Here is an 11,763-nt window from a genome sequence, read left to right as displayed (position 1 = left end):
TTGTAATCTTCAGTGCCTGATGCATCATAATGTTCAATCACTACACACATTAATTAGGCATAGGGATGAGCAATCAGATTTGTGCTGCCATCGTCTGCTCCTTTGTGGAAGGAGACTGCCACTTTTGTGGTGAAGTCAAGACATGACATGGAGATCGAAAGTAGATGCCCAGGACGAAAGGTGCAAAAGTGATGACCGGCAGCCACAGAGGAAAAGAGTACAGGGCCCGTTACATGCTATGATATATCCAACGATATGTCGTCGGGGGTCACGTCGTTAGTGACGCACATTTGACATATCGTAGCGTGTGACAGCTACGAGTGACTGCGAACGAGCAAAAATACTTACCTTATCGTTGCTCGTTGACACGTCGCTCATTTTAAAAAAAAAAAAAAAAAAAAAAAAAAAAAAAAAAAAAAAAAAAAAAATCGATCGTCCTTCTGCAGTCCGGTTGTTCATTGTTCCCGAGGCAGCACACATCGCTCCGTGTGACACCCCGGGAAGGATGAACACAGCTTACCTGCGGCCTCCGGCAATGCGGAAGAAAGGAGGTAGGCGGGATGTTAGGTCCCGCTCATCTCCGCTTCTATTGGCCGGTCGCTGTGAAGCCGAACGTCCCTCCCCCTTCAGGAAGTGGATGTTCACCGCCAACAGCGAGGTCGCTCAGCAGGTAAGTGCATGTGACGGGGGTTACCGACTTTGTGCGACACGGGCAAAAAATTGGCCGTAACGCACAAACAATGGGGGCGGGTACGATCGCTCATGCGAACGCACGATAAATCGACGCGTGTAAAGTGGCCTTAAGACTGCAATCCAATTACTCCACTTAGGAGCAGTTCTGCACACTTGTCCCTGATCACTTCCCATGTGGAAATGTCGCCAGCCGACAAATGAGCCCATGCTTCTATGTTGGCTGATCCCATCTTTTTTTGTGGCAGCACATCTCCCTGTATAAGTGACAATCGTATGGAGATGAACGACCCTGGCAATGATCATTTCCCCATACGATTTGCCCTTTTACAGGGGTCGGATACATGAAAACAAGCATCGACCGCCATTAAAACATAGATCAGTGCTGTGGATATGATGAATTTCTCCCAGAAACACTGCCCTACTGTCCAAAAATTATCCATAGAGGAGTGTGTTTGATCTGTCCGGGGAGTGTATAGTGATGCACAACTCATCCGTTGCAGTTTGAGGCATAAAAGCAAGGTTAAAATTTTTTTACACATCAAGTTAAAACTGAACCTAGACACACACTCACATACACACATAATATATATATATACACACACACACACACACACACACACACACACACACACACAATATATATACACACATACACACAGTGCAGCAAACTGTAAAATTCGCCCAAGTGCTGGAAAGTCGGTCTTGTAGAATAAAAGCAGGGATGAGGCAGAGAAGAGTGTATGAGACGTCTTGTATTTTGACAGCCTAAAGTCTTCATGTCCTGGTTGCCGTCAGCTGCATTAATCGAGTCATCGGAGCGCCTCCTAATGACCGGCCAAAGGCCACATTCCCTTTACCCGTCGTCTTCGTATTTTGCCTCCGGGAGCTGCTGGATGTTTTCTCTATGAGGAGACGTTACAATTAGAAATGTTGCAAAAATTATTTTACAGTCCCTACTATAATTACTATACAGTAAATCCTTTTTTACTTTGCTTCCTATGACGTTTCGTTTGAGGGGAGTCTTAGATGGGATGTCTTAAGAGGCTGGGGCTGCAGTCACTTTTCCAGAGCTTCCATCACTGTCGCCCCCTGATGACATCACAAATCAATAGTGGTGATGCTGATAAGAGGCAAGGAGAAGTGACCCCAGCTTCTTTCACCACCGCCACACTTCTCCTGTTCCCATAAATTCAGTCACACTGCTTCTGCCCATGCTGCCTTGCAGCTTCTGACTCCACTGCTTCGTTCACTGAAACGGGACGGTGATAAAGCAGGGTAAGTGACAATCAGGGCGCTGATGTTAGCTGTGCACCGGCGCTGCGGTTACTCACCCTGCTTCTATCACTGTCCCCTAGTGTCTTCTCATTTCAGTGAATGACACAGAGGAGGGAGAAGCTGCAAAAGGCGTCTGTGCAAAACTAATGCAAGGGAACTTGAACTGCATATCCGCCTCTCATTCTAATCAATAGGAGACAGATATGCCGTTCCCGGCCGTGGCCACTATCAGAAGACGGAGCAGCTCCGGAACTGAGCATTTCCAATTGTCTTCTGCCGCAACCGAGAACAGCTGATCAGCGAGGGTGCCGGGTGTTGGACCCTGACTGATCAGAAAATTGATGACCTAACTTAAGGGGGGTTGGGGGGGGCTTTACACGTTGCAACATGGCTTCTGAAATATCGTCGGGGTCACGTCGTTAGTGACGCACATCCGGCACGGGTAGCAACATCGCAACGTGTAAATCCTAGATGCGATCCTACGATCGCAAAAGCGTCAAAAATCGGTGATCTGTGTAGCGTCGGTCATTTTCATAATGTCAGGTCGACCGCAGGTACGATGTTGTTTGTCGCTCCTGCGGCAGCACACATCGCTGTGTGTAAACCCGCAGGAGCGAGGAACATCTCCTTACCTGCGTCCCGGCGGCAATGCGGAAGGGAGAAGGTGGGCGGGATGTTATGTCCCGCTTATCTCCGCCCCTCCGCTTCTATTGGCCGGCCGATTAGTGCAGTCGCGGTGACGTCGCTGTGACACCGATCGCACCTCCCCCTTGAGGGATAGTTCGGCAGTCACAGCGACGTTGCCGAGCAGGTATGTGCGTGTGAAGCTGCCGTAGCGATAATGTTCGCTACGGCAGCAATAACCACATATCGCATGTACAATGGGGGCGGGTACTATCGCGCTCGGCAACGCTAGCCGATGCTAGCGATGTTGCAACGTGCAAAGTGCCCCTAAGGATAGGCCATCAAAGTAAAAGTAGCGGACAACCCCTTTAAGCAAGATGTAAGATCACTGTTCACCCCATTTGAATGCCCCCAGTGTGCTAAGTAGAATAAGGAAAAAAAAAGAGAATTTTGTTTACTTACCGTAAATTCTTTTTCTTATAGTTCCATCTTGGGAGACCCAGACCTCAGGTGTTTAGCTTCTGCCTCCGGAGGACACACAAAGTACTACACTTAAAAGTGTAGCTCCTCCCTCTGAGCTTATACATCCCCTGGTAGCCAGTCCTAGCCAGTTTAGTGCAAAAGCTGAAGGAGAATAGCCACCCACAAGTAGAACAGAGCAAGAGCCGGAACAACCGGAGACTCTGTCCACGACAACAGCCGGTGAAAACACGCGGAACAAGGAAATTGCCAACAGGCAACAGGGAGGGTGCTGGGTCTCCCAAGACGGAACTATAAGAAAAAGAATTTACGGTAAGTAAACAAAATTCTCTTTTTCTTTATCGTTCCTTTGGGAGACCCAGACCTTGGGACGTTCCAAAGCAGTCCCTGGGTGGGAAATAAACATAAAAACTAAGAAGTAGGCAAAACCTAACTTCACAAATGGGCAACCGCCGCCTGAAGGATGCGTCTGCCCAAGCTCGCATCTGCCGAAGCATGAGCATGCACTTGGTAGTGCATTGAGAAGGTATGCAGGCTAGCCCAAGTGGCAGCCTGACAGACTTGTTGAGCCGTAGGTTGGTGCCTAAAAGCCCAAGAGGCACCGACAGCTCTGGTCGAGTGTGCTTTGATCCCTGGCGGGGGAGGCGCCTGCGTACTCTGGTAGGCGTCCGAAATGGTCGACCTAATCCAACGGGCTAAGGTCGGCTTAGAAGCAGGGAGGCCCTTGCGCCGACCTGTGGTTAGCACAAAAAGAGAGGTGCACCGCCTAAGCGCAGCGGTGCGAGACACATAGATCCGGAGAGCACGCACCAGATCTAGAGTATGTAGAGCTTTTTCAAAGCGATGACCAGGGGCCGGACAGAAGGAAGGTAAAGTAATGTCCTGGTTAAGGTGGAAGGGAGAGACCACCTTAGGAAGAAAGTCCAGAGTCGGACGGAGAACCACCTTGTCTTGATGAAAGACTAAAAAAGGAGACTCCGAGGAGAGCGCAGCCAAATCAGAGACTCTCCTGAAAGAGGTTATGGCAACCAGAAAGGCCACTTTCTGTGAAAGACGATACAAAGAAACCTCCCTAAGAGGCTCAAAGGGGGGTTTCTGTAAGGCCGTGAGCACCAAGTTAAGGTCCCAGGGGTCCAAGGGCCGCCGGTAAGGCGGAATGATGTGAGACGCGCCCTGCATGAAGGTGCGGACCTGAGCCAGCCGAGCGAGACGCCGCTGGAACAGAACTCACAGAGCCGAAACTTGTCCCTTGAGGGAGTTGAGGGACAGTCCTAGCTGCAGACCGGACTGTAGAAAAGACAGAAGAGTCGGCAAGGGGAATGGCCAAGGAGGATGGCCGGTAGACCGACACCAGGACAGGAAAATTTTCCAAGTCCTGTGATAGATCTCAGCGGAGGAAGACTTGCGAGCCCGAGTCATACTGTAGATGACTTCAGGGGGAATACCAGAAGCCGTCAAAATCCAGGACTCAAGAGCCACGCCGTCAATTTGAGGGCCACAGAATTCGGACGGAAAAATGGACCTTGCGAGAGTAGGTCTGGACAGTCCGGGAGATGCCACGGCAACTCTACGGACAGATGGAGCAGGTCTGGATACCAAGCTCGCCTGGGCCAGTCCGGTGCAATGAGGATGACTCGACGACCCTCCATTCTGATCTTGCGCAGGACTCTGGGCAAGAGAGCTAGAGGGGGAAACACGTAGGACAGACGAAACTGGGACCAGTCCTGAACCAGAGCGTCCGCGGCGAAGGCCTGAGGATCGTGGGAGCGAGCCACGTAAACAGGAACTTTGTTGTTGTGACGGGATGCCATTAGGTCCACGTCCGGAGTGCCCCATTTGCGGCAGATCGACTGAAATACTGCCGGGTGCAGGGACCACTCGCCACCGTCCACGCTTTGACGGCTGAGGTAATCTGCCTCCCAATTGTCCACGCCTGGGATGTGGACTGCGGATATGGTGGACCTGGAGTCTTCCGCCCATTGAAGGATGCGTTGTACCTCCATCATTGCCAGGCGGCTGCGTGTCCCGCCTTGTTGATTGATGTAGGCAACCGCTGTCGCGTTGTCTGACTGGACTCGAATGTGCCTGCCCGCGAGCAGGTGGTGAAATGCTAGGAGAGCTAGAAGCACAGCTCTGGTATCCAGCACATTGATTGAAAGGGCTGACTCGGACGGAGTCCAAGTGCCCTGAGCTCTGTGGTGGAGATGTACCGCTCCCCAGCCGGAGAGACTGGCATCCGTGGTGAGAATCACCCAGGACGGGGCCAGAAAGGAGCGCCCTTGGGACAGGGAGAGGGGCAGAAGCCACCACTGAAGAGAGCTCCTGGTCCGTGGCGACAGAGCCACTAACTTGTGTAAGGAGGAAGGCCGCTTGTCCCAACAGCGGAGAATGTCCAGCTGCAGGGGGCGCAGATTGAACTTGGAAAAGGGAACAGCCTCCATGGACGCCACCATTTGACCCAGCACCTGCATCAGACGCCTGAGGGAATAACGGCGTGGCCTCAGGAGAGAGTGCACCGCCAACTGGAGTGACAGCTGTTTGTTTAAGGGCAACTTCACAAGTGCCGGCAAAGTCTCGAACTGCATCCCTAGGTACGTGAGACTCTGGGTCGGAGTCAGAGTGGATTTGGGAAGATTGACAAGCCACCCGAATTGGGCTAGAGTGGCGAGAGTGAGCGAGACACTCCGCTGACAGTCCACGTTGGATGGAGCCTTGACTAGAAGGTCGTCCAGGTAAGGAAGCACTGCCAACCCCTGGAGGTACAGAACCGCAATCACTGCTGCCATGACCTTGGTGAATACCCGAGGGGCCGTGGCTAACCCGAAGGGGAGAGCCACGAATTGGAAATTATCTTCTCCTATTGCAAAGCGTAGCCAACGCTGGTGTGAAACTGCAATTGGCACATGTAGATAGGCATCTCTGATGTCGATGGACGCTAGGAAATCCCCTTGGGTCATTGAGGCAATGACTGATCGCAGAGACTCAATGCGAAAGTGCCGCACCCGAACATGCTTGTTGAGAAGCTTGAGATCCAGGATGGGCCGGAAGGTACCGTCCTTTTTGGGAACTAAAAAGAGGTTTGAGTAAAAACCTCTGAACCGTTCCCGGGCGGGAACTGGTACAATTACTCCGTTGGCCTGCAAGGCTGCCACGGCCTGTGAGAAGGCGGCGGCCTTGGAGCAGGGGGGAGTTGAGAGAAAAAAATCTGTTTGGCGGGCTGGATGAGAATTCTATCCTGTAGCCGTGAGAGATGATCTCCCTCACCCACTGATCTGAGACTTGTTGAAACCAAGCGTCGCCAAAGTGGGAGAGCCTGCCACCGACTAAGGACGTTGCTGGAGCGGGCAGAGAGTCACGAGGAGGCTGCCTTAGTGGCAGGACCTCCTGCGGTCTTCTGTGGACGCGCTTTTGGGCGCCAGTTGGATTTCTGGTCCTTAGCGGAGTTAGCGGACGAGGCGGAGGGCTTAGAGGACGACCAGTTGGAGGAACGAAAGGAGCGAAACCTCGACTGATTCCTACCCTGGGCAGGTTTCCTGGTCTTGGTTTGTGGCATGGAAGTACTCTTCCCGCCAGTAGCTTCTTTAATAATTTCATCCAGCTGTTCACCGAACAGCCGGGAACCAGCAAAGGGGAGCCCAGCAAGGTACTTCTTGGAAGAAGCATCTGCCTTCCACTCTCGAAGCCACAAAATCCTGCGGATAACGAGAGAATTAGCCGAAGCCACCGCAGTGCGGTGAGCAGCCTCTAGCATTGCAGACATGGCATAAGATGAAAAAGCTGAAGCCTGAGAAGTTAAGGCAACCATCTCGGGCATAGATTCCTTGGTGAGGGAATGCATCTCCTCTAGAGAAGCAGAGATGGCTTTGAGAGCCCACACTGCTTCAAAAATTGGGGAAAACGCGGCCCCCGCCGCTTCATACACGGATTTGGCCAGAAGGTCAATCTGACGGTCAGTGGAATCCTTATGTGAGGTGCCGTCAGACACCGACACAACGGTCCGGGCTGAGAGCCTAGACACCGGAGGGTCTACCTTTGGGGAGTGAACCCACTCCTTGACCACCTCAGGTGGAAAGGGAAAACTGTCATCAGAACCACGCTTTGGGAAGCGTTTGTCAGGGCAGGCCCTGGGTTTGGTCACAGCGGCCTGAAAACTGGAGTGGTTAAAGAACACACTCTTTACTCTCTTAGGCGAGGTAAACTGGTGCTTTTCTGCCAGAGAGGGTTGCTCCTCTGATACTGGCGGATTGAGATCCAGTACAGAATTAATGGACGCAATCAAATCACTAAGATCTGAGTCACCCTCGGAAAGATCAATGGGGCACATGGAGTTAGCCTCCGAGCCCCCTGTAAAGGCATCCTCCTCATCTTGCGAGTCAGCTCTTGAATCAGAACCGCGGGATGAGGAGGGAGGGGAAACCCTGCGGCGCCTCTTAGGAGGACGGGGTCTGTGCCCTGATGATGAATCCTCTGTGAGCTCCGGTGGACGGAGGTCAGATGATAGGGATCCTAAAGGACCCTTAGCAAGAGCATTAGAGGCACCCTGTGAAGGGGGCTGATGCATATTCATCAAAGTCCTGGACAGAAGTCCCATGGACTCAGCCAATGACTGTGAGATAGACCTAGAAAAGGACTCTACCCAGGCTGGGGGTTCAGCCACAGGTGCAGAAGCAGCCTGAGAGACCACTGGGGGTGAGACTCCAGGCTGTGGCACCTCCAAAATAGAGCAGACATCACAATGTGGATAGGTGCTCGGTTCAGGCAGCAGGAGCTTACATGCAGCGCATACAGTATAAAGCTTTGGAGCATTGCTCCTCGTGTGAGACATGCTGCTGGAGTGGGGACAACTTCTACAAGAGAATGAACCCCAGGGAGTATATACAGAGGTCCACAGCCAGAGACCGGCTGTGGCTTACCAGACCGCTGGAATCGGTGTTGTGTGCCCTTCAGATCCCGAAGCCCGGACCCCCAATGCACAGCACCTCAGCAGGGATGCAGAGTGCAGGATGGCCCAGCGCAGAGTGAACGCTGTCCAAGAAAATGGCCGCCGGAGCGAGGAGAGGGGGCGGGACAGGGGGCGTCCCTGTAGGAAGGCGGGATCTGGAGGGCCATAGAGACCTGCAGGGGAGGAGTCACTCACAAGCAGTGGGGAGTGTCCCTCCCCTGTGTAGGACGGCCGCCGGGCGGAGCCGTGCCTGTCCCTCTGCATGAGTGACATGCGAGGGCAGGTCACAGAAACTAGGCCTCCGGCCAAGCCGGGGCCTAAATTTGAGCAGCGAGGCCGACGCGCAGGCATCATCGGCGCGGTTCTCGGGCGAAAGCCAGAGAACCCGCCGGAAATGCCAAAAACAAGTACAACAAACACACTCTCCCCATACAATAAAGGACAGAGACCCCCAACATATGAACGTCTCAGGTACTTAGATGCTGAGACGCAGGGCCAGGTCCCTGGGGATGAGTGCTCCGGTCCAGCAGAGTCCTGAAGGGGCTGTGGACGGAGACCGGTCTCCTGCCAGGCATGAAGACCGCGCTGGCTCCCACTTCAATCCAGAGCCCAGGAGGGATGGTGAAGGAGCACAGCATGTAAGGCTCCAGCCTTGGAAATCAACCTTACAACACCGCCGACACAGTGGGGTGAGAAGGGACATGCCGGGAGTCCAGACGTGGACCCGCATTTCTTCAATCTCTTTCCAAAAAGCAAAAAATCATATGAGAATGCATGTGTGGATGTATGCCTCCTGAACACAAAGCAATAAACTGGCTGGGACTGGCTCACCAGGGGGTGTATAAGCTCAGAGGGAGGAGCTACACTTTTAAGTGTAGTACTTTGTGTGTCCTCCGGAGGCAGAAGCTAAACACCCAAGGTCTGGGTCTCCCAAAGGAACGATAAAGAAAGCATGCTTACCTCTTAGATCTATGCCGCTCTTCCTCTCTAAGCTGTGCCCCCCACCGATCTTGTGATACTGATTATGTCACTAGAGGGCTGCAGCCGTCTGATGGATCAATGAACATCAATTGATGGGCTGCAGCACAAACATAACCTACCAGCAGTCGCTGATGGGCTGCAGCGGTCATGGTTCTGTCCGACGGCTGCAGTGATCACGTGACAAACAAGATCACAAAATCACCAGGGGAGCATGTCGCTTGGAGTGGAGCCAGTCTGGGACGTAGGAATGCTCCAGCAGAGCAGCCACAAGATCGGCCGAGAGGACCATAGTGCCATAGAATATGGTAATCTTTAAATCAGAAAACAAAAACCACTCACCCGCTATAGTCGGCGGCCGCTGTACCGGCTTGGTGGTGCTCAGCTGCAACCTGGCAATACGACTTTGGCTGATGGTTCCGCTGCCCACACGTGCGGATGATGTGCTGGGGGAGAACATACACATGAAGGTGTGGACGAGGCAAGTTACTGACCGGCGGACAGTATGTATGGTTTCAGAATTTACACAATTATGGAGAAAGTCATGGCGGAATAATGACTGTCTCCAAACCCTCAAATAAATTTAAGGGAACCTGTCACCAGATTTGGCGTTCTAAAGTAAACCTAGCAGCGCCTGTGTTACATTCTATAAATGTGCACGTTACCCCCTGACCCCCCCCCCCCCCCCGTAGACCCACAAATGCCTTTATAAAATCTCCCGCCCTGTTTGTAAATTGCTCGGTCTGATGGGCCTCCTAATCTGCATCTTCTGTCCCTCCTTTCGCCGCCCTCCAGTGCCGATTGAAGTGGATGACGCCTTGGATGCCACCCACGTAGGCGAGCAAAATTTCCATATTCCCGGCTCGTGCCGTCACACTTTTGCTTTGCCCCGTTGCAGGCAGAGATGAAGAAGGGAATTTTGTTACTTACCGTAAATTCCTTTTCTTCTAGCTCTTATTGGGAGACCCAGACGATTGGGGTATAGCTACTGCCCTCTGGAGGCCACACAAAGCACTACATCAAAAGTGCAAGGCCCCTCCTCCTCTGGCTATACCCCCCCCCGTGGTATCACGGGTTCTCCAGTTTTAGTGCCAAAGCAAGAAGGAGGAAGCCAATAACTGGTTTAAACAAATTAACTCCGAATAACATCGGAGAACTGAAAAACCGTTCAACATGAACAACATGTGTACCCGCAAACAACAAAAAAACATCCCGAAGGACAACAGGGCGGGTGCTGGGTCTCCCAATAAGAGCTAGAAGAAAAGGAATTTACGGTAAGTAACAAAATTCCCTTCTTCTTCAGCGCTCTATTGGGAGACCCAGACGATTGGGACGTCCAAAAGCTGTCCCTGGGTGGGTAAAGAAATACCTCATGTTAGAGCTGCAAAACAGCCCTCCCCTACGGGGGTGTCACTGCCGCCTGCAGGACTCTTCTACCTAAGCTGGCATCCGCCGAAGCATAGGTATGCACCTGATAATGCTTGGTGAAAGTGTGCAGACTGGACCAGGTAGCTGCCTGGCACACCTGTTGAGCCGAAGCCTGGTGACGTAATGCCCAGGACGCACCCACGGCTCTGGTTGAGTGGGCTTTTAGCCCTGAAGGAACCGGAAGCCCCGCAGAACGGTAGGCCTCTAGAATTGGTTCTTTGATCCATCGAGCCAGGGTGGCTTTAGAAGCCTGCAACCCCTTGCGCGGACCAGCGACAAGGACAAAAAGTGCATCGGCACGGCGCATGGGCGCCGTGCGGGAAATGTAGATTCTGAGTGCTCTCACCAGATCTAGCAAACGTAAGTCCTTTTCATACCGGTGAACCGGATGAGGACAAAAAGAAGGCAAGGATATATCCTGATTAAGATGAAAAGAGGATACGACCTTAGGGAGAAACTCCGGAATAGGGCGCAGCACTACCTTGTCCTGGTGGAACACCAGGAAGGGAGCCTTGGATGACAGAGCTGCCAGCTCAGACACTCGCCGAAGCGATGTGATCGCAACAAGAAACGCCACTTTCTGTGACAGCCGAGAAAAGGAAACTTCCTTCAGAGGCTCGAAGGGCGGCTTCTGGAGAGCAACTAGTACCCTGTTCAGATCCCATGGATCTAACGGCCGCTTGTACGGGGGCACAATATGACAGACCCCCTGCAGGAACGTGCGCACCTTAGAAAGACGTGCTAGACGCTTCTGAAAAAACACGGATAGTGCCGAAACTTGCCCTTTAAGGGAGCTGAGCGACAAGCCCTTTTCTAACCCCGATTGCAGGAAGGAAAGAAACTTGGGCAATGCAAATGGCCAGGGAGACACTCCCTGAGCAGAGCACCAGGAGAAGAAAATCTTCCACGTTCTGTGGTAGATCTTAGCCGAATTCGACTTTCTAGCTTGTCTCATTGTGGCAACGACTCCTTGAGATAATCCTGCAGATGCTAGGATCCAGGACTCAATGGCCACACAGTCAGGTTCAGGGCCGCAGAATTCTGATGGAAAAACGGCCCTTGGGACAGTAAGTCTGGTCGGTCTGGCAGTGACCACGGTCGACCGATCGTGAGATGCCACAGATCCGGATACCACGACCTCCTCGGCCAGTCTGGAGCGACGAGTATGATGCGGCTGCACTCGGATCTGATCTTGCGTAGCACTCTGGGCAAGAGCGCCAGAGGCGGAAACACGTATGGGAGCTGAAACTGCGACCAATCTTGAACCAAGGCGTCTGCCGCCAGAGCTCTTTGATCGCGCGACCTCGCCATGAATGCCGGGACCTTGTTGTTGTGCCGGGATG

The 11,763-nt window shown here is 52.7% G+C and overlaps 1 protein-coding gene across 1 annotated transcript in view; it reads right to left on the bottom strand.

Moving 5' to 3' along the window:
- Positions 1 to 438: 438 nt before the first annotated feature.
- The window catches only part of KIF18B (kinesin family member 18B), a 193,655-nt gene continuing 182,330 nt past the window's right edge, over positions 439 to 11,763 (bottom strand). Inside the window, exons 15-16 of the mRNA XM_075328348.1 lie at positions 9,335 to 9,438; positions 439 to 1,595 (exon numbers count right to left, since the gene is read on the bottom strand). Coding sequence (XP_075184463.1) covers positions 1,468 to 1,595; positions 9,335 to 9,438 — 232 coding nt within the window. The 3' untranslated portion in view covers positions 439 to 1,467. The remainder of the gene's footprint in view (positions 1,596 to 9,334; positions 9,439 to 11,763) is intronic.

This window comes from Anomaloglossus baeobatrachus, chromosome 11, assembly GCF_048569485.1.
Source record: "Anomaloglossus baeobatrachus isolate aAnoBae1 chromosome 11, aAnoBae1.hap1, whole genome shotgun sequence".
Classification (NCBI taxonomy): Eukaryota; Metazoa; Chordata; class Amphibia; order Anura; family Aromobatidae; genus Anomaloglossus; species Anomaloglossus baeobatrachus.
The sequence above is the reverse complement of the archived record's forward strand: the minus strand, read 5'-3'. Positions and strand labels throughout refer to the sequence as shown.